At 38.0% G+C, this 21,595-nt stretch overlaps 1 protein-coding gene across 1 annotated transcript in view; it reads right to left on the bottom strand.

The window, feature by feature from the left end:
- GPATCH2 (G-patch domain containing 2) overlaps positions 1-21,595 on the bottom strand; it is a 197,276-nt gene that overhangs the window by 49,025 nt on the left and 126,656 nt on the right. The window contains exons 7-8 of the mRNA XM_040263269.1: positions 13,503-13,542; positions 4,893-4,963 (exon numbers count right to left, since the gene is read on the bottom strand). Coding sequence (XP_040119203.1) covers positions 4,893-4,963; positions 13,503-13,542 — 111 coding nt within the window. The remainder of the gene's footprint in view (positions 1-4,892; positions 4,964-13,502; positions 13,543-21,595) is intronic.

Here is a 21,595-nt window from a genome sequence, read left to right as displayed (position 1 = left end):
AACTTCATACTTTGTCAAGAACCAACTGCATGTAATATGAAGTGCAGTGAAGTGAAGTCGCTCAGTTGTGCCCGACTCTTTGCGACCCCATGGACAGTAGCCTGCACCAAGCTCCTCCATCCATGGGATTTTCTAGGCAAGAGTACTGGAGTGGGCTGCCGTTTCCTTCTCCACGGAATCTTCCGGATCCAGGGATCGAACCCAGGTCTCCCGCATTGCAGACAGATGCTTTACCGTCTGAGCCACCATTTCTTTGATCTATTTTTCTATCTTTGCTCCAATACCACATTTTCTTGATTCCTACAGCTTGGTAATTAAGTCCTGACATCAGGTAGTGTTACAATTTGGCTATTTAAGTCCTTTGCATTTTCATACGATTTTTAGCATTTGCTTGTCAATTTCTACAAAATAGCCTCATGGTATTTTTGTTTGGGCTATACTGAATCTGTAGCTAAATTTTTGGAGAACTGACATCTTAAGAATATTGAGTCTTTTGACTCATGAACAAGGTATATCTCTTCAGTTACACAGACCTTTTAAAATTTCTCTCAGCAACATTTTCATACACCAAAAAATATGGTAAAATGCTTAGGGATAAATCTGATAAAATATGTGTAACACCTATACAATGAAAACTCTAAAATACTGCTGAGGAAAACTGAAATAGACTTAAATATTTGGTTCTTAAATATGTGTTGTATCTCTTGCTTTATATTGTTATTTTCTTCCTGTACCTCCTTTAGTTAATATTGATAATGCTAATCAAAAATTTTTTGACTTATCCTAACATTTCTGATTTCTGTTGGAGTCTGTGGTCCAATGTATTGTTGTTGTTGTTATTTTTGAAATGCTGTTTTCTCCTCAAAGGTCTTATTAACCGATTCTATGAGGCGATGCTACAGGCAAAGGCCAGTCTTCTGTGTCAGTCCAAAGCAGTTCAGGAATTGGAGGTGAATGAACCCGACTTAAGAGTACAGAGGTCCAAGCACCACAAAACCACAATCACCACAGACTTCTCCACAAAATAATTCCTCTGTCAGAAAAACATTCCCCTTCCTCATTCGGAGAGAAAATGAGAACTGTAATCCTCTAGCCCTGCGGTTTACAGGGGGCCGAGGGAAGACACGATAATTTGTCATCTGGTCCCATCAAGCTTTCCCAGCTCCTCACAAAGACAGCACTGTGAGCTGCCCTGACTTTATCCCTGAAAACACTTGGACCAGCAACCTGAATCTTTCTGTAAGGGGCAGATGTCATGTATCCCTTGGCCATGGCCCAGGATATGAAAGAACTCCAAAGGTTCTGCTCACATCTTCTTCCCTCACTCAGGCTGAACTGCCTCTTGCCTCAGGTCAGAGCACACAAGCACATTTTGTGTGTCCTCATCTCACAAACACTAGTTCAAAACAGCATCCCCCTCCTGGCTTCCCAGGTGGCACTAGTGGCAAAGAACCGGCCTGCCAGTGCAGCAGACGCAAGAGACACGGGTTTGATCCCTGGTCGGAAAGATCCCCTGAGGAGGAAATGGCAACCCACTGCAATATTCTTGCCTGGAGAATCCCATGGACAGAGGAGCCTGGGTGGGTACAGTCCACTGGGTCGCAAAGAGACATGACTGAAGCAACTTAGCATGCATTCATGGTTACCTTAATACTGGAAACGTCTTGAAGATTTCTGCTTATTTTCTCTTTCTAAATACCTGCTGGGTTGATCTTAGAAGACAGAAGCGGCCATCTTATAGTTTAGAATCAGTGATCTTATAATTGAGAATCTTGAACTTGCGACAGGAACTGGGACCAAATTTCTAATATATAACTTTCAAGTAGTCAAGTTTCCTCTAACTACCATCTTAATGCACCCATAAGTTAAGGTATTATCATTATGATTTTTTTTTGAAATGAGTTATTTTAAACTGTATTTTTAATTTCAAACTTTAAAAAAATTATCTTTTTCTAAATGATTTTCCTTAATCATATTCAAGTTAAAAAATATGTTCTTTATGATACATACTCATTAAAATTTGTTGGTAGTACCTTTGGCCTGGTAAGTGGTAAACTTTTGAAAATATCACATGTGTCTTTGAGAAGAATGTATGTGGGTGAAAGGGCTTATAAATAACATTAAGTTTGTTCATCGTTTGTTATGCAAGTTTTCTGATGGCTTACGCTATCAGTAATTTGAATGCTCTATTGAAGTGGGAGTGCCAAGATGGTGGGTTAGTGAGTTTCTCCATTCACTGACATTAATATTTACTTTACATATTTTTGCAGCTACTTTAATGTACAAAATAATAAAATCATTAATCTTTTTGGTAAGTTGAACCTTTTATCATTAAATAATGATTTTCTTGAGCTTGTTAAGGCTTTTGTGCTCAAGCCGGTTTGCTTGGTATGAGAGCTCTCTTTTACAGTGTATCTGATACATGCTCTTCCCTCTTTTAGTTTTCCAGCTTTCTTTTGGCATTATTTCAGGTGCGTCTCTTATAAAGAACATATAGTTGCACTTTAAAAGAAAAACCAAATCTGCTTAGCTTTGTTTTTAACAAAACTTAATCCATAAATATTTATTATAGTTACCAATACATGGACTTGATTCAGTTTTCAGTTCTTTTTTCCCCTCTGGGTCCCATTTTCTCTATGCTTCTTTTTCCTTCTTGACTTTTTAAATGGATTTTTTGAGGGGAGTAATATTTTATTCCATTCAACCCCACCTCTGCCAACCGGCTTGGAATTTACATACTCTATTTTTTTTTGATTTAGTGGTTATGATATTTTGCCATGAATACTTAATATAATTTTATCAAGTCATCTCTTAACTGATCAATGAAGTAAACATTCCCAAACAATTCAAGGACTTTAAATTAGACTTTATCATCATCGGCATTGTCAATCTAATATGCTGTTATTTTCCATTATCTTAGATTGTCTTTTGAAAAGCCTTATAAATTACACATTATAATTACCAATTTACATAAACAATAGTTGTTTAAATTTACTGAAATCTTTAACCATTTATTGGCTTAGTATTCATTTTTTCATCTTAGACTTTCTGGGGAGATCATTCTCTTGAAACACATCTTTTAAAAAGTCTTCTGGCAAGTGTCAGGAGGAAACTTTCTTAGTTTTTGAAAATCTTAAGCTGTTTTTACTTCATCTTCATATGGTGAAAGATGTTTTTTTCTAGGTACATAGTTCTATGCTGACAATGTATTTTCACCCAGTGCTCTGAAGATTTGTCTACTGTCTCTGGTATCATTGCTGATACCCAGAAATCTGATGATGAACATTCTTTTGTAGTAATTCATCTCTTATCTCTGGATTCTTTTAAGATCTCTTTGTTTTTGGAGTACTACGGTATGCTACTAGGTGTGGATTTCTTTTTGTTTATTCTAGTTGGTATTCACTGTGCACTCTGTATAGATTTATAACTTTTAGCTGTTTTGGGAATTCTTAGCCAACATCTCTTCAACATTATGTTTTTTTCAGCTTTTCTATACTCTCCATCAAAATCTCTGATCAAATATATCTTAGACCTTTTCTGTGTCTCTTAACCATTCTTTCATTTTTCCATCACCTTATTCAATATTTTTCTGCTACATTCTAGCCTACTTCTTCAGCTGTATCTCCATTTCACAATCATACTTCTCATTTCTAATAATTATATGCTTTTGATTCAATTCTGCTTGAACAATTCTAACAGCAATCTGTTGCTTGCTTATTTTATTTCTATAAACATGTCATCCATAGTTATTTATAATCTGTCTAAAATTTCTTTAATCCATACTTTATAATTTTAGGATCTGACCTTCTTAGGGGTAACTATGTTAGTTTTATGTTGACTATCACTGACCTGACAGTCAGCTTATTATATGTGATAGTTTTTGACTGTCTAAATAGGATTTATGTTAGCTTCTACAGATTCGTAGTGGGTTCTCAGTCAGGGTTAGTTTGTACAAAATGGTACTTGGAAGTTACATAGTTTGCTTGGGAGTGTTAAAAACAGTGGCAAGCACCCTAACAATGAGACAGCGAGAGGGCTGCCAAGGTCAGTTATCTTGTTAAAAGTTGGGTTAATGTAAATCTCAGGACAGTCGTTCTGATCAATATTCTGATAGCTATTTTCACCAAAGTAAAAATGAAGTCTTTAGAAACAACACATGCAAAATTTGGAAATGTACTGTCTAAAATAATAAACTGGGGGCACTTCTTTCTAATATGAAAAAAAAAATAGCATGACTAAGCAATATAACCCTAAGCACTTAAAAAAAAAAGAGTGTATTTTCTATATACTTATTTATATATTATTAAAATAAATATACATGTTGTTCTTTCACAAAACCATTTAAGTTTTGGGGAAAAGATTAATTCTATTTTTTATAGTTAAAAATAATTATTCCTAATCCTTATCTAAAATTCATAAGTTATGGGTTATGAACAGAGATTTTCTTCTAAAAATGCATTCTTTATTTTTTGTCACCTTTAAAAAATACAAATAAAATGATCTATTTCTATTCATTACTAGTAATCCTGAAGTAGATTCTGATAGATGCCGCATAAAATAATGCTGACACTTTAGAGCCAAAGGCACCCTAACTATAACTCATCGTATTCATAGTGGATTCCCTGGTGGCTCAGCAGATAAAGAATCTGCCTGCAATGCAGGAGACCAGGGTTTGATCCGTGGGTTGGGACGATCCCCTGGAGAAAGAAATGGCAAGCCACTCCAGTATTCTTGCCTGGGAAATCCCATGGATGGAGGAGCCTGGTGGGCTACAGTTCATGAGGTTGCAAGAGTGGGATACTACTTAGTGACTAAACCACATTCATACTGGTATGGGAAAGAAAATTACACGATTCAGTGATCAGGAGAAAAGGTGATTTTAAATTGCTTACCTGCTGGCTGTTTTCACAGAACAGTTTTTCTTGTGTCCTCTTTCAGCTCGGTTATCTCTCAGGAGCTGATGCTATCCAAAGTGTTTAAAACAAAGTTGTAGAAACAAAAATATTTTCATTATATTATTTCGTAAGTAGAAAAGTATGCTTCTCATTCAAAGGGACTGTATTTATTGACTTGCATTACTTGTTTCTTTTTTTTGTTTTACCAGTTTTTCTTAAAATGAAGACGACTAATTTTGCTGGCGATGCCACTGACACACTTCTGAAAATGTCACTAAGAGATGCCAATGCTTCCTTGACAGCTGAACAGTTCTCAGAGTCACTTACTATATAGCCTAGAGCTGGAGGTCTAGAACGCAGTTCTAATTCTGGCTCTCTGGGTGGTCCTGGTTAAAGTCATGTAACCTCTCTTCTCCAATGCTTCTACCACTGCATTCAGCTGTGAGCTTTTCGGGGCTTTGTCACCTCCAATGACATAAAATATCTAATCTTACTTCTCCGTATTTAGTGGCCTAACATGGTAAAGAAACACTTAAAAACATTCCTTTTCAAAGAAATTACTGGCTTGGAAATATATAATTAGAAAAAATATATATCTGACTGCCTCCTCAAAATGCCTCACCACCCAACTCCCCTTCACACTTGCTTTACTTTAACTAATTGGAAAGAAAGAAAAGCAAGTAGTCAATACTTTTTGCTATGTGTATACTCAGACTGTAGCTTATCTCGGTTATGCAGAAATGTGATTATATGCAAGACTGGGCTAATGAAAAGTTGTACAGCATATTAGAAATTAACCCTAATAAAAATAGAAAGCTTAGAGCAGTAATAGTGCAGGATAGATCTGGGTTTGAATCCTAGCTGTACCAGTAACAAGTGCTAGCTTTTAAAAACAGGCCTACCAATTTATAAGCTGTGTAACATCTCTAAGTCCCAGTTTCTACCTGGAAAATGGAGATAACAATACTATACACCTGTAAGGCTGCTGTGAGTGTCAAATAAGATAAACCATGTAAAACACTTAGCACTAAGACCAGAACATAAAAAGTGCCGAGTAAATGGCTCAAATGCTACAATTACAATTAATGAACCTGACTGTCAGTGGCTATTGTCTGACCAGTATCAACAACTTTTAATGATATAACTGCTTTGAACTATATAATGACCACATTTAGAATCAATGACTAGCCACATTTGGCCATCTTTGAGAAGGAATAGAACTTAATTAGATCACAAAGAATGTTGTTAGATCATTATTTCAGGAATGTCTTAACTCAATAAGTCTACCTTAAACTTCTCCTAAATATCTGCTTCTTTCCATCCCCACGAACCACATTCCAGTCTGGACCATCATTTTCCCTCACCTATAGTGGCCTCTCCAGTGGCCTCCCTGCCTCCAGCCTTGCTCCTATCTAAGTCCACCTTCTACACTGAAGCCAGTCATTCTAAAACTAGATGTTATTACATTATTCTCCTCAGATCACCCCCCCTCCACAAATCTTCCACAAGGCTCTCATGGCCCTACATAATTTGATTGTATTTCTAAACTTGCAATTTAATATGCTTCTTCCTACCCCAACCTAACCTCCTTACTTCTAAATAATATATTCCAGCCATTCTGAACTTTTCAGTTTGGAATGTGTACCATATTCTTGCTCACCTTTGGCCCTTTGCTTCAGTTATTCAATCTGCCTGTGTCTCCAAAGTCCAGCACAGTGTCTGGGACATTTTTAGTGTTTAATAAATATTTGTTGAATGAATGAATGAATGAGATAAAGAAATAGGCAATGAAATCTAGTATCTGATATGTAGCTGAAACAGTATCTCATTATTACTACTTATAGAAAATAGCAACAGTTTATCTTAAGTCCATTAATCTGAAAGTGTTTCAATGTAGAAACACTTCGTACCATGAAAACTACATTGCTTCTGAAAATTAAAAAAAAAAATTAATTACTTTGGCATTTCTAATTCTAGTGCCTTTGTAAAAAAACATATTCAAACCAACATTTGTGACACAGATAGCTAGAGGTGACATGATAAAATCTCTACCACCGCCTTCAATTAATAGTAGTAGTTAACAAAGTTTTCTAATTTTTAGATAAAAGATAGATATGGGACCACTATTCCTGTTATTTGTGTTAAAACAGTTTAAACAAAGAACACAAAAACTCTCAAAGATACTTTTCTGAAATAAAGGAATTCAACAATTTAATTAAAAAAAAAAAAGCAACTACAATGACCAAAATAAAGGTTAGGCTATGTATGGAACTCTGAGGTCAGAGATTCTTCTATTAGAGTCACATGAGAATTTCTTTCTCAGATGTATAGTTTTGATGGGCATTGTAGGGACAAATACTGGAATCATTTAACATAATTTACCTATATTAAAAAGTCATCACACAAAATGAAGCTCAGAGAAAAAAATACTGGCTCAGATCTCTGGGTCATGAATTTAACAAGTTAATACAGGAACCTAGATCTTGTAAGGGGGCAAAGATGAAAAAATTAATCCAGAGTTATTTCAATAGAGAACATGTATTTGCATTTGAAAGAGTCCCAACATGTGTCTGCTCCGCCCCAAAGAACAAACAAACAAAGGGTGTCAGAGGGCTGGGGTCAGGGAGGGGGAATCAGATCAGGAATTGATGATAAGACACAAGTGGCCTGGAGCTCTGCTCTGACAAGCAAGAGTAGCTCATCAGTTTTGGGGAGAGTCTTCATTCCTCTTATTGCTAACGTTTCCTATCTTCCTTGGACTCCTATCAGTGTCACAAGTGAGGTCAGTGATCAGGGTTCTGACTCGACAATGTCAACTCCAGTTAATAACAGAACTTCTGAATATGGTGCGAAGTGCTTCTTACCTCCAGCTCTCAGATTGCTGGACTTAGGCCAAGCGGAGAGACAAGTCCCTTATTAGTGACCTGCAGATGTATATTAAAAAATGACTCACATAAGAATGACACAGACATTCATAAACACAAAACCTAGTACAATGGGAGGTCTTACAAAAGGTACACAATTTTAAAAACTGCTGAACGAAAACAAGGAAGAGAAATGTTCCACGTATATCATGGCTGCTCCTGCGGTAGAAAGGGAGCTGAGGATTTCTGTGGCTATTCGTGATCATTTTAAAAAGATTATTAAAAGTTTCACATTCCTAACACAAGAGGAAGAAGGAAGCAAAGAGCAGAATTCCCGCTCCACAGCAATAATCTCTTAATCACCTGATATTCAGAAAGGATTCAAGCTCAAGACTGTTTCTGTTAGCAGCCACTTTTTAGGGACCTTCTCAAATCTCTCCATACTTGGCCTTTCACAGGGTCCTCACCTTAAGAGGAGAACTAAATAATCTCTAAGCAATGACCTATGGCTCCTTAAGATACTAGTAAACTCATTCAAAATGTCATACTATTAGATATTCAAGGACGAAAACCCTCACCATTAAAACACACAGAGACACACACACATGAGGCTGCTTGTAGCTGCTTCTGTCTCCTTACTTTCACTTCTAAACCAACTTTCACATGTTGCTTCTATGGTCTCTATGATGCCCTCTCAGTGGTTTCCTGCAACATTTATCAATATACTACAATCACTGCTTTCCTACCCAGACTTTAACCACCTTAGAGGAAAAGTTATGTTTTTTTAAAAAAACAAATATCTCTTTTTTGTAAAAATAAAAGAGTACTTGATAGGTAACGACTGATGGACAATAGTGATTTACTAAATGTGTAAAAAAGAAATGTTAAGTGAGCATGGTGTAAATGAAATGGGACTTTCCATTAGAGAACAAAAAGGAATCATAAGATGGGGGAAAGCAGTGAGGGGTGGGATTCCAAAAGTGAGGTTAATACTATCATGTCTTTATGTTGGTAAGTTGATATGGGAAAAAAAAAAGGGGGTGATCATGCATGCTGATAGTCATTCATTCAACAATATATTGAAGGATTTTATTTCTTCATGGACTTGCATTTTATCACTTAGACCTAAGATTCAGCCAATAGTTTCCTGGGATTCCCTGGTGGCTTAGATGGTAAAGAATCTGCTGCAATGTGGGAGACTTGGGTTTGAACCCTTGGTTGGAAAGATTCTCTGGAGAAGGAAATGTCAACCCATTCCAGTTTTCTTGCCTGGAGAATCCACATGGATGGAGGTGGGCTACAGTCCATGGGGTCTCAAAGAGTTGGACACGATTGAGCAACTAACACTTTCACTGGGCTGGTTATAAGTTGAAGTAAGATATTTTAAATCCCTCAAAACATGAGTAGTTTGCATGTGTTTTTATATACACACATACATGTGCAAACTGTTTCTCACTATTCACCGATTCTGTATTCACAAATTCACCCATTTGCTAAAATGTACTTGTAATGCCCAAATCAGTCCTTCTGGTGCTTTTGGAGTCATTGGCAGACATGCACAGAGTGGGAGAAATCTGAGTTCCCGTTACTGCATGTTCTCAGCTGAGGTTGGACGAGATGCTATCTATCTTCTCGCTTCGGCTCTCTTACTGTAAACAAGTGTCTTTTGCCTGGTCCGTTCAATGCTACATTATTTATTTATTTGCATTTCTGTCTTCTTGTTTTCACCTTCATTGTTTAAAATAGCCTTCTAGTACAGGGCTGACCTGCAGTCTAGTCTTCCCCAGTGCAAGAGAATTGTGATGGACCTTATAGAGAAAATATGTTCATTAGACAAGCTCCTTTCAGTCATAAGTTACAGTGCTGCTGGCCATGAGTTCAATGCTAACAAATCAATAACATGTATTAAATATGGTGTCTTTAAACACAAATACACATCAAACAAGGATATGTATTGATCAGTTAATGAAAATGTGGCCAGAGGTTCTCAGGAACCTAACCCTGTATTTTTCCTGGAAGTAGTTTTTTCGGTATTTGCTACTTTAGGGTTCTTACCAACCTCACAGACTATAGCTACTACAAAAAGCAAGAATCAACTGTGTTCCTTAACTAATAACCTCTCTAGACAGGATTAAAATCTGAAATGGTATATCAAAGCTTAAGCCAAAGGCTAATCCAAAAATCTGTTTGAAATATTTAAAAAATTTTAAAATGATGCATCAACTTTCTTGTCTATATCATATTAGCTATTTGTTAATTTTTAACTGCAGAAAAGTTTTAACTGCAGTTAGACTATACTCTAAAGCTCAGATTTATACCAATCACTTTAGTATTTCTCAAATTCTAGACCAAAACCATCCCAAGAAACAGAAATAGAAAGCAAAGTGGTTGTCTGAGGAGGCCTTACAAATAGTTGATAAAAGAATAGAGGTGGAGGACAAAGGAGAAAGTGAAAGAAATACCCAAATGAATCAAGGTTCCAGAGAATACAAAGGACAGTTAAGAAAACCTTCTTAAGTGAACAACGCAAAGAAAGAGAGGAAAAACAACAGATTGGGAATGACTAGAGATCTCTTCAAGAAAACTGGAGATACCAAGGGAACATTTCATGCAAAGATGGGCTCGATAAAGGACAGAAATGGCGAAGACCTAACAGAAGCAGAAGATATTAAGAAGAGGTGGCAAGAATATGCAGAAGTACACAAAAAAGGTCTTAATGTCCTGAATAACCACGATGGTGTGGTCACTCACCTAGATCCAGATATCCTGGAGTGTGAAGTCAAGTGGGCCTCATTACTATCAACAAAGCTACTGGAGGTGATAGAATTCCAATCAAATCATTTAAAAATCCTCAAAGATGATACTGTGAAAGTGCTGCACTCAATATGCCAGCACATTTGGAAAACTCAGCAATGGCCACAAGACTGGAAAAGGTCAGTTTTCACTCCAATCCCAAAGAATGTTCAAACCACTGTACAACTGTGCTCATTTCATATGTTAGCAAGGTGATGCTCAAAATCCTTCAAACTAGGCTTTAACAGTACATGAACCAAGAACGTGCAGATGTACAAACTGGATTTAGAAAAGGCAGAGGAATCAGAGATCAAATTGCCAACATCCACTGAATCATAGAAAAAGCAAAAGAACTCTAGAAAAACATCTACTTCTACTTCATTGACTACACTAAAGCCTTGGACTCTGTGGATCACAACAAACTATGGAAAATTCTTCAAGAGATGGGAATACCAGACCACCTTACCTGCCTCCTGAGAAATCTGTAGGCAGGTCAAGAAGCAACAGTTAGAATCAGACATGGAACAATGGACTGGTTCAAAATTGAAAAAGGAGCATGTCAATACTATATATTTTCACCCTGCTTGTTTAATTTATATGCAGAGTACATCATGTGAAATGTTGGGCTGGATAAATCACAAGCTGTAATCAAGATTGCCAGGAGAAATACCAACAACCTAAGATATGAAGATGATACTACTCTAATGGCAGAAGGTGAAGAGGGGCTGAAGAGCCTCTTAATGAAGGTGAAAGAGGAGAGTGACAAAGCTGGCTTAAAACTCAACATTCAAAAAACAAAGATCATAGCATCCGGTTCCATCACTTCATGACAAATAGATGGGGAAAAAGTGGATAGCGGCAGATTTTATTTTCTTGGGCTCCATCACTGCAGATGGTGACTGCATCCATGAAATGCTTCTTGAAAAAAAGCCATGATAAACCTACATGAAACAGTGTACTAAAAAGCAGAGACATCACTTCACTGACAAAGGTCTGTATAGTCAAAGTTATGGGTTTTCCCCTAGTCACATATGGACGTTAAGAGTTGGACCATAAAGAAGGCTGAATGCCGAAGAACTGATTCTTTCTTTCACTTTCAACTGTGGTGCTAGAGAAGACTCTTGACAGTCCCTTGGACAGCAAGAAGATCAAACCAGTCAATCCTGAAAGAAATCAACCTGAAGACTAATTGGAAGGACTGGTGCTGAAGCTCCAGCATTTTGGCCACCTGATGCAAAGAGCTGACTCACTGGAAAAGACCCTGATGCTGGGAAAGACTGATGGCATGAGTAGAAGCGGGCAACAGAGGATGAAGTGGTTGGATGGCATCACTGACTCAATGGCCATGAGTTTGAATAAACTCCTGGAGATAGTGAAGGACAGGGAAACTTGACTTAGTGGCTAGAGAACAACAGAGAATATAAAATTATTTATTTACAAAACTTACTTGGGGATAAACTATATCCTGAGGTGACTTACTACAGGAAGCAGAATTTTATATGAACACAGAGGGTATGAACCATTTGGGAATGCTGAATAACTGACATAATTATATAATAATTATGTAGTAATTACATTCTGAATAGACATACCCCAGAAGCAACTTAGTCAAGTTAACTTGCAAAACTTTAGAAAGATACACTGGTTGTCGTCATTTAGTCACTAAGTCGCATCTGACTCTTTGTGACCTGATGGACTAGAGCCCACCAGGTCCCTCTGTCCACAGGATTTTCCAGGCAAGAATATTGGAGCGGGTGCCAGTTTCTTCTCCAGGGGATCTTTCTGACCCAGGGATCGAACCTGTGTCTCCTTCACTGGCAGGCAGATCCCTTATCACTGAGCCACCGGGAAAGTCCAGAAATAGTAGTACATATTCTATTATTAATGTGAGAAATATATTTAAAAGTGCACATCACTCTCAAGGAAAAGAACCAAGTTTATAAAAAAAATCATTAAATCTGCATTGACATACTTTTTTTTGATTAGATACATGTGTATTAAGAAATACATTATAGTTTATAATGAAGTATGTGGCACTTTCCTTTTATATGAAAAAAGAAATATGCATGTGTAACCAACTCTAGAACCTGTTGACCAACCTAAGAAATAAGATATCACCAATACATATAGTAATGTTACAAGTTACCACCACCAAATACAATCTCCTCTTCTATCTATCTACCTACATATACCTCAGAAGAAATGATCCCTGCGAATCTCAGGCTTTTCTATGCATATATTATTGACTCATTCAAAAAATAACTTTTATAATACACAATGAAAAAAGAAAAAAGGCTTAGCAAGAATGCAAAGCCTAAAACATATACGCTTTAAAACCTATCAATATTTTAAGCCCTAAATTACCTTACCACACTGCAGAGAGAGAACCAGCACATTCAACAGACAAAGAAAACAGACAACTTATTTTATATGTAGAGTTAATCAGAATGAATGTCAAGTTCTTGCTAAGTCATCTAATCATTGTGCTGCCATGAAACTAACAAGAAATTAAATAAAGAAAAATCTCACCTAGAATACAGTATAAAGTGTAAGAAACTCTTATCATCTTGTAAACTTCAAAAAATAAAAATATTCTCTTGCTGGCTAATCTAGTTTAATAATCAAACAATTGTTTAAAGCATATGTACTATTTTCATGCCTTTGTGAAAAACATATGGAAACGAGGAAGTCCTATCAACTCTAAAGTAGACTCTAGATCCTTTCCACGGAGGTGACATGTGTGCTGAGGAAGGGAGAAGCGAGGTAAACAACTCTGATGCTTACTGACGATCATTCCCTTGGTCAGTGCATTAGCACCGGCACAGTGAACTCGTTTTAAAATAAGCTAGGGTGTTATCCTTTCTCATAAAGTTGATCTACTATCTTAAAGGGAAATAGTTAAATATTCGAAAGACTGAATAACTTCCTTTTGGGTTAGAATGTTCCTTACCTGGCCATGCTCTGTCCTAGCCCCAGGGCTAAACCAATGGCTGCAGAGGAAAGAGAAAAGCAGTTAGCGGGAAACTCACTGAAAGCACGTGCTCTCGCGTGATCAGTCTGTATGTGCTATAAGAAACATATCTGCCACCTAGCAACAGAGCCTTACATATGCTGCATCTGAATGGATAGTTCATGTAATGCTAGGTTTACACCAATTTTGATAGAAATGTAAGAGTGCTCATAACCCAGTAATTTTCAATTAAATAAGCAAACTCAGAATTACATTTCCATTTAATTATGTTAACATAAACTGCTGGGACTGTATTCATTTTATGAATCAATTCTGGTGAGAAAATCTACAAATGCTATCATTTACCACAACTTAATTACAGCATCATTACAACAAATGATGACCTTTTGATTGTTGGAGTTTAAAAAAAAATGGTAAAAATACAAGAACATTATATCCTCTGCCTATGCCTCCAGGAACAATCACATAAAGCCCTTGATGTGAATTCTAAAGCGTCAGCTGAAGGTGCCTTGAACCCGTTCCTTTCATGGTTGTAACACCTGGATTCTGGTTCAGAGCAAATCCAACAACACGGAAAATACGGAAGTCATGGCACAGCTGCAGCGTTCTGGCCTTCCACTGTGCCTCGCCCTGCCTCACTTATCACATATTGTTCTAGAGGCAACTTGGACTTTCAATGCATCTGATGATACCTTTTCAACAGGAGTTATCATAAGTTGTGTGCTCAGTCCTCTGACCAGTATTCTGCTTAGAAACTAACTAAACATCAAGGAAATTGAGAGATAATGTGGGAAATAAACCAGTGTGCACGCGTACATGCTAAGTCGCTCGTTGTGTCTGAATCTCTGTGACCCTACGGACCGCAGCCCGCCAGGTCCTCCTGTCCATGGGATTCTCCAGGAGAAGTATACTGGAGTGGGCTGTCGTGCCCTCCTACAGGGGATCTTACCAACCCAGGATTGAACCTGCATCTCTCAAGTCTCCTGCATTGGCAGGTGGGTTCTTTACCACTAGTGCCACCTGGGAAGCTCAAATAAACCAGTAAAACCCCACAAATATAGGGAATGGTATTAACATTATTACTGTATCTGTGTGCGTGTTAGTTGCTCAGTCGTGTCTGACTCTTTGAGACCCCATGGACTGTAACCCACCAGGCTTCTCTGTCCATGGGATCCTCCAGGCAAGAAAACTGGAGTGGGTTGCCATCCCTCCTCCAGGGGATCTTCCTGACCCAGGGATTGATCCTGGGTCTCCTGCATTGCAGGCAGATTCTTCACCATCTGAGCCACCATGGAAGCCCCCAACATTATTATTAATGCTTTATTTTTTCATGAATCATCGTACTGAACACGAGTGTGCCACGTACTCTTTACAGACACATGACATGTATGTGTTATTTTCTGTCCTCAGAAAAACCTTACAAGGTTTTGCTCATGTTCCAGGTGTAGGAATGACTGAGGCTGAGGTGTTGGTTTATTTGCCCAAGGTGCTCAGTGTACCATACTACAAAGGACAAAGGGGTTTACATTGAATGAGCACATTTCCTGGCTCCCTCCAACACCTGTATGTATTCTCTGACCTCTGTGGTATTAAAACCTGGGAATAAACAGCCTCAACAGTAATAGGATGTGGCTATGCTCTTACCTGAACATTTCTCAAGCTCATAGACACTGATGCTCTTTGGCAGGTCTGATTCCACTTTTGTTGTGGGAATTGACACTTACTGGCATTTGTAAATGACGTGTGGATTGATCAGCAACTAGAAACTAATCATTTAGTTCAGTTCCCTGAAAACTTGCCTGATAAATTTCCCCTCTGCTTGGACTGTGCCTTTTCCTTTAAAGAAGAATGTTTTAAAAAATCAAATGCATACATGCAGTTAAATAAAGCAAATCAACAAAAAAGTCTGAAAAACAGCACTGTTTCATCTATCCTGACCCCCTAAGCTCTGTTTAGAGAAAGCACTGTCAACTCCTTCTGCATTTTCTTTTGGTATTTAATGATGTGTTTCTACAGAATATGGTTATACTGGCATTCTGTGGTTAATTTTAGACATTAGTGACTTTCTATTTACTGTAAATTTAGCTCTTTCATAGCTCCCAATCCTCTATTTCAAGTTATAAACACCATGTTTGATTAGTCAATAGTGAGTACAGATATTACGACTATATGAACACTCTGCGGCTGAATTTTTCTTTTTGCCCCTCCCAGCGTTGAGAGTTAACCTGTTTTTCTTCCTTTGCTAGTTTTTGGTGACCTCTGTATGTTCTGGTGATCTTTCCCAAAAAAGTTTCCAGAAAGTGCTGGATGTAAAAGAAATGGGATGTGAAGAAGTGAAGTGGGCATAGGATAATTCACTCTATCTAGAAGTTAGGCTTTCAAAGTATGAGAGATCAGAAAGAAATGGAAAGAAGAGGTTTAAAAATGTAGTATATAAGAAAAGAAGCTATTGGAAGGAAAAAAAAAAAAAACAAAAAAACTTCTTCCAATCAAAAAACAGAGATGCTGGAATCAGCCCCGGACAGAGAAAAGCTCTTTTCCTCTAATACTAAGAAAAAGGAGAGCCAAAGAAGGTCTATTTGGATTGTTGTTGTTCAGTAGCTAACTCGTATCTGACCCTTTGCAACTCCATGGACTGCAGCATGTCAGGCTTCCTTGTCCTTCACTATCTCTCGGAGTTTTCTCGTGTCCATTGAGTCGGTGATGCTAGCTAACCATCTCATCCTCTGCTGCCCCCTTCTCCTTTTGCCTTCAGTCTTTCCCAGCATTAGGGTCTTTTCAGATGAGTCGGCTTTTCTTCATTAGAAGGACTGAGGCTGAAGCTGAAGCTCCAATACTCTGGCCACCTGATCTGGATAAGTTCATCCCAATTTGTGGACTAATAGCCTTGCTTTGGAAAGTTGAAGACAAAGTCAAGTTCTCGGTAGGGGGAGAGAGGATGTGGGCAGCTTATTACTGGGACTTGGTGACAAGACATAGACTAACTTTTTGGGGACAAGAGAATTATGGAAGGTCATGTGAAAGCACTGCTGAGAGATCTACTGTTCAAGATTATTAATATATATCTGTGTAGCAACAAACCATATAATTTTGTGATTTTATTCAGCAGTGCTCAGTGGAGGAGCTATGGCAGTGGGTAGATGGACTGATTCATCCAAGGTGAGTAGTTTATGGAGCAGGATGGCAGGCAGAATTCTAAGAGGACCCCCAGTGATCCAAACCCTGTACAGCTTGCTCTCTTTGAGTGCAGAAAGGACCCATGCATATGATGGGATAGTCAGTGCTATAATTAGGGTGTGTATTATAAGACAACTGGCTTTAAGGAAGGGAGATCACTCATTCTTGGTGGGCTTAAGCTAAGCAGGTGATTCTTTGAAGGGACTGAACTCTTCCTGGTGGAAGAATCAAAATATGAGAGTTTCAACATGAAGAAGATTCTCCATAGTTGGTTTTGTAGTCAAAGGACCATATTCTCAGGACCTGAAAGGAGGCTCCAGGAACTGAGAGAGATCACTGGCTGACCTGTCGTCAGCAAGAAAACCAGGACTTCAATAGTACAGCTGCAGGGAAATGCATTCTGCCAACAAACTTCAAGAACTTGGAAGTGGATTCCTTTTAAAAAAGCCTCTAAATGACAACATAGCCGATGCATGCTGTGACTTCAGCCTTATCAGACACCGAGCAGGGCACCCAGCTGAGCTCGGCCTTTTTCAGATGTGTGATTTACAAATACTTTCTCCCAGTACATGGCTTATATTTTCATCTTATTAATAGGGTGCTTTACAGAACAAAAGTTTTAATTTTGATGAAAAGCTTTTCTTCCTCCATTGAATTGATTTTATACTTTTTAAAGAATCAGTTGAGCATACTGCTGTTAGAGTGGGTTTATTGCGGGGTTCTCTATTCTCTTAAGTTGATTTATTTGTGTACTGTTCTGTCAACACACAGTCTTGATTACAGTAGTCAAGAGAACTGTGAGCCAGTAAATGGGTATTCTTTGAGTCACTAAGTTGGTGGTAATTTGTTAAGCAGCACAGAAAACGAATACACAGTGAGGAGACTGGAGATGATATAATAAAGGACAGAGAATAAATATGAAAGAATAGGGAGCCTCCAGGAGGATGATGCCGAAAATGGAGGGGTTTTGGAATGCAATCTTTATTACAGTATGAGTACAGTGAGCATAAGAAAAGAGAAGAGTTGGATGAATACTGGGCTGTGATAAGAAAATATCATAATAACTGTCAGATATGTATGGGGAACCATGCTAATGGTCATACGATTATCTCATTCAAACCTCACAACCTTACAGAAGAGTTACAGTGCTATTCAAGGTCACAGAGCTGGCTGGAGTCAAGATTGGGACTGCTGCTGCGGCTACTAAATCACTTCAGTCGTGTCTGACTCTATGCGACCCCAGAGACAGCAGCCCACCAGGCTCCCCCATCCGTGGGATTCTCCAGGCAAGAACACTGGAGTGGATTGCCATTTCCTTCTCCAATGCAGGAAAGTGAAAAGTGAAAGTGAAGTTGCTCAGTCGTGTCCGACTCTTAGCGACCCCATGACTGCAGCCTACCAGGCTCCTCCATCCATGGGATTTTCCAGGCAAGAGTACTGGAGTGGGTTGCCATTGCCTTCTCTCTAAGTCTGTCCAATTCCACACCCTGTATTATTTTTTTCTTAATTAATTACTTTATTTTAATTGGAGGATAATTACAATACTGTGATGATTTTTGCCATATATTGACATGAATCAGCCACGGGTGCATACATGTCTTCTCATCCTGAACCCCTACTCCCTTCCACTTCCCTCCTCACCCCATCTCTCTGGGTTGTCCCAGAGCATCGGCTTTGAGAGCCCTGCTTCACGTATCAAACTTGCACTGGTCATCTATTTTACATATGGTAATATACATGCTTAATGCTATTCTCTCAAATCACCCCGCCTTCGCCTTCTCCCACATAGTCCAAAAGTCTGTTCTTTACATCTGTGTCTCTTTTGCTGCCTTGCATATAGGATTATCGTTACCATCTTTCTAAATTCCATATATATGCATTAATAGACTGTCTTGGTGTTTCTCTTTCTGACTTACTTCTCTCTGTGTAATAGGCTCCAGTTTCATCCACCTCATTAGAACTGACTCAAATGTGCACTTTTTAATAGCTGAGCAATACTCCATTGTGTATATGGACCACAGCTTCCTTATCCATTCGTCTGCTGATGGACATCTAGGTTGCTTGCATGTCCTAGCTATTGTAAACAGTGCTGCAATGAACCTTGGGGTACACATGTCTCTTTCAGTTCTGGTTTCCTCGCATGTCCTATATTCTTAACCACCATTCTCCTTCATTGCCTTCAGTTATAATTTGGGGGAGGGGAAGTCTTTCTCTTTTGTTCTGTTTCCTTTTTTTCTCTTCATTAATGTCCTCATGAAACATAAAAGTTACTTAATTTTTTAGTGAAAACATGAGCAAAACAGGAAATATAGAGGAAATAGTGTCCTTGAAAGCCAAAGAGTCATATTTATATAAAGACAGCAGAGGAAATGAAGGGCATGAAAGAGGAAGATGTTATAGAGGAGCTATTTCACTGGAGCCAAGATTCCCAAGACGAAAGAGTGAAACTGATGACTGCCGGGGTGGTCAGGGCTGCAGCGTCTGTCTGTTCTCAAGATTCTGAGGGGCTAACTGTGGCTTCTGGGCTCTCTTCTCCTTCTGGGACATGGATGCATTTGGGGCATGCCTAAGAACTAAGCCTGGTACACGTGATTTCATTTAATCCTCACCTACCATGCTGAGAGACGGGGGGCCTGACGTGCTGCAGTCCACAGGGTCACAAAGAGTTGGACACAACTAAGTGATTGAAAAACAACAACCACTCTGTTGATAATGGGAATAGCCATCACCTACGGAGCCTTCTCTACAGCTTTCTTTTTAGTAGAGCAATGTGGTCGGTAACTGTGGAGTACAAGGGGGTTTTATTTTTTTGTTTTACTTTTAAGTAAGAAGTAGATAATAAAGCTTTAGGGAACAAGGTTTTTTGAACTAAAATCTCTGTAGATGTAGTGTGCCACACTAATTCTTTCTCACTTAATCCCTTGCCCCCACCTACAGCATTGAACCACAAGTAGCAGAAATGTATAGGGTTTTGTGAGAAGTCAAATAATATTACATCTATGCAAAAGGACAAAACCAACTTCAAATTCTGTCTCCTCCTAAAAACGTGCTTTTCAGAAGGAAAGAGCTACAGCAGTTTATAATACAGATTTTTATTTTTAGAGTTTCTACTTTTTATAGAGCTTCTATTTTTTAACTCAGCAGCATAATTTTATGCTTAGTGCACCATGTATACATCATGGTCTAAATCTGTGTTCTCTAATATGGATACTGGGGCTCCCCACGTGGCTCAGTGGTAAAGAACCTGCTTGCCAATGCAGGAGACGTGGGTTCGATCCCTGGGTCGAGAAGACTCCCCTGGAGGAGGAAATGGCAAACCATTCCAGTATCCTTGCCTGGGAAATCCCATGGACAGAGGAGCCTGGTGGGCTACCGTTCATGCAGTTGTAAAAGAGTTGGACATGATTTAGTGACTAAATAATAATATGGATATTAGTCATATATGGCTATTTAAATCAATATGAAAAATTAGGTTCCTCAGTTGTACTAGCCACATTTCAAGGGCTCTAGACAGACATGTTTAGTGGCTACCATAATCAGCAGATACAAAACATTTCCATTACTGCAAAAAGTTCTATAGGATAGCACTAGTATAAATAGGTTATCATTGAAAATTTGAACTAGCTTTGGAAGTGTATATAATCTACAATGAACATCTTTCCTGTGAACCATCACTATTTTACTGAAGAGACTCTTACGTATGAATAAGTGTATAATATATTCATGTTTAGGGATGTTTAGGAATGAGGAAGAAGTAATGTCGGTCAAACTCCTAACTCAATTTAATAGGCTTTCATGGGTCAAGAAATGGAAATAAAAATAAAGGTGAGAAGAGAGAGTATTAAGAAGAAGCCACAGGGCTAGATAAGAACTACATCTTCATAGCAACTATAACTGAGGATGCCAAAAAGACCAAGGCACATGTGTGAATGCAGACGACATCGACAGGGAGTTCCACAGGACCGTCACACACGACCTAGGATGACACATGAAATTTGGTGCTTTTGGTTCTATCTCTGCCTGTGATTCTCAAAGTGTATTCTATGCAGCCCTGGGCAGCAGAGAGAAGTCTGGTCTTGGTTTGGAAAGAGAGGAGGTCCCCAGAATACTGAACTAGTGTTCTTTGCATTCCTCACTGCTATGAACTTTCAAGGGCCAAAAAAAAAAAAAAAAAAAAGCCAGTTTCACTTAAGAATGTCCTTGACATAGCAAGATTCCAAGGGAATCACAGCAAATCAGAAGAGGAATTGATCCAGTCTGTTTTATTTATCACAATCTAAAGTTGAAGCCACTTTCACCATAGAGACATAGATGCTAAATTACAAACTGTAAATGTATGTAAATGTATTCCCAATGACCCTAACCTTTAATCTGGGCAAATCTTACTTTAAGTAAACGCGATATTTACACAGAAGATAATATAAAGGGTGAATATCTGCTTTATAAAGGAATTTATCATAGGATTGTTAAGCAGTTACTTGCGTGGCGGATTCATGTTGATGTATGGCAAAACCAATACAATATTGTAAAGTAATTAGCCTCCAATTAAAATAAATAAATTTAAATTAAAAAAAATAAAGTAAGTTTGGATTTACACATAATTTCTCACATAAATTTCTTAGACTTCCAAATGAAATAAATGCAAAATATAAGTATCAATGTAAAAATCTATTAATAAATTATATTTACTCAATTTAAAAACAAGTATCTCATAAATAATTAGAAAAATATTGGAAAGAAAAAAATTCTGGACCACTTACAGTCAGTATATAAAGGAAAATGGAGTGAATAAAAAGTAATCCATTTGATACCTTTAATATATTTTTAAAACTAGGTAGTCATAAATTGATTTTTATTTTGCAGATTTTTATACTTGTATCTTCAAAAAGTCAACC

Source organism: Oryx dammah, unplaced genomic scaffold (assembly GCF_014754425.2).
Source record: "Oryx dammah isolate SB20612 unplaced genomic scaffold, SCBI_Odam_1.1 HiC_scaffold_21, whole genome shotgun sequence".
NCBI lineage: Eukaryota > Metazoa > Chordata > Mammalia > Artiodactyla > Bovidae > Oryx > Oryx dammah.
The sequence above is the reverse complement of the archived record's forward strand: the minus strand, read 5'-3'. Positions and strand labels throughout refer to the sequence as shown.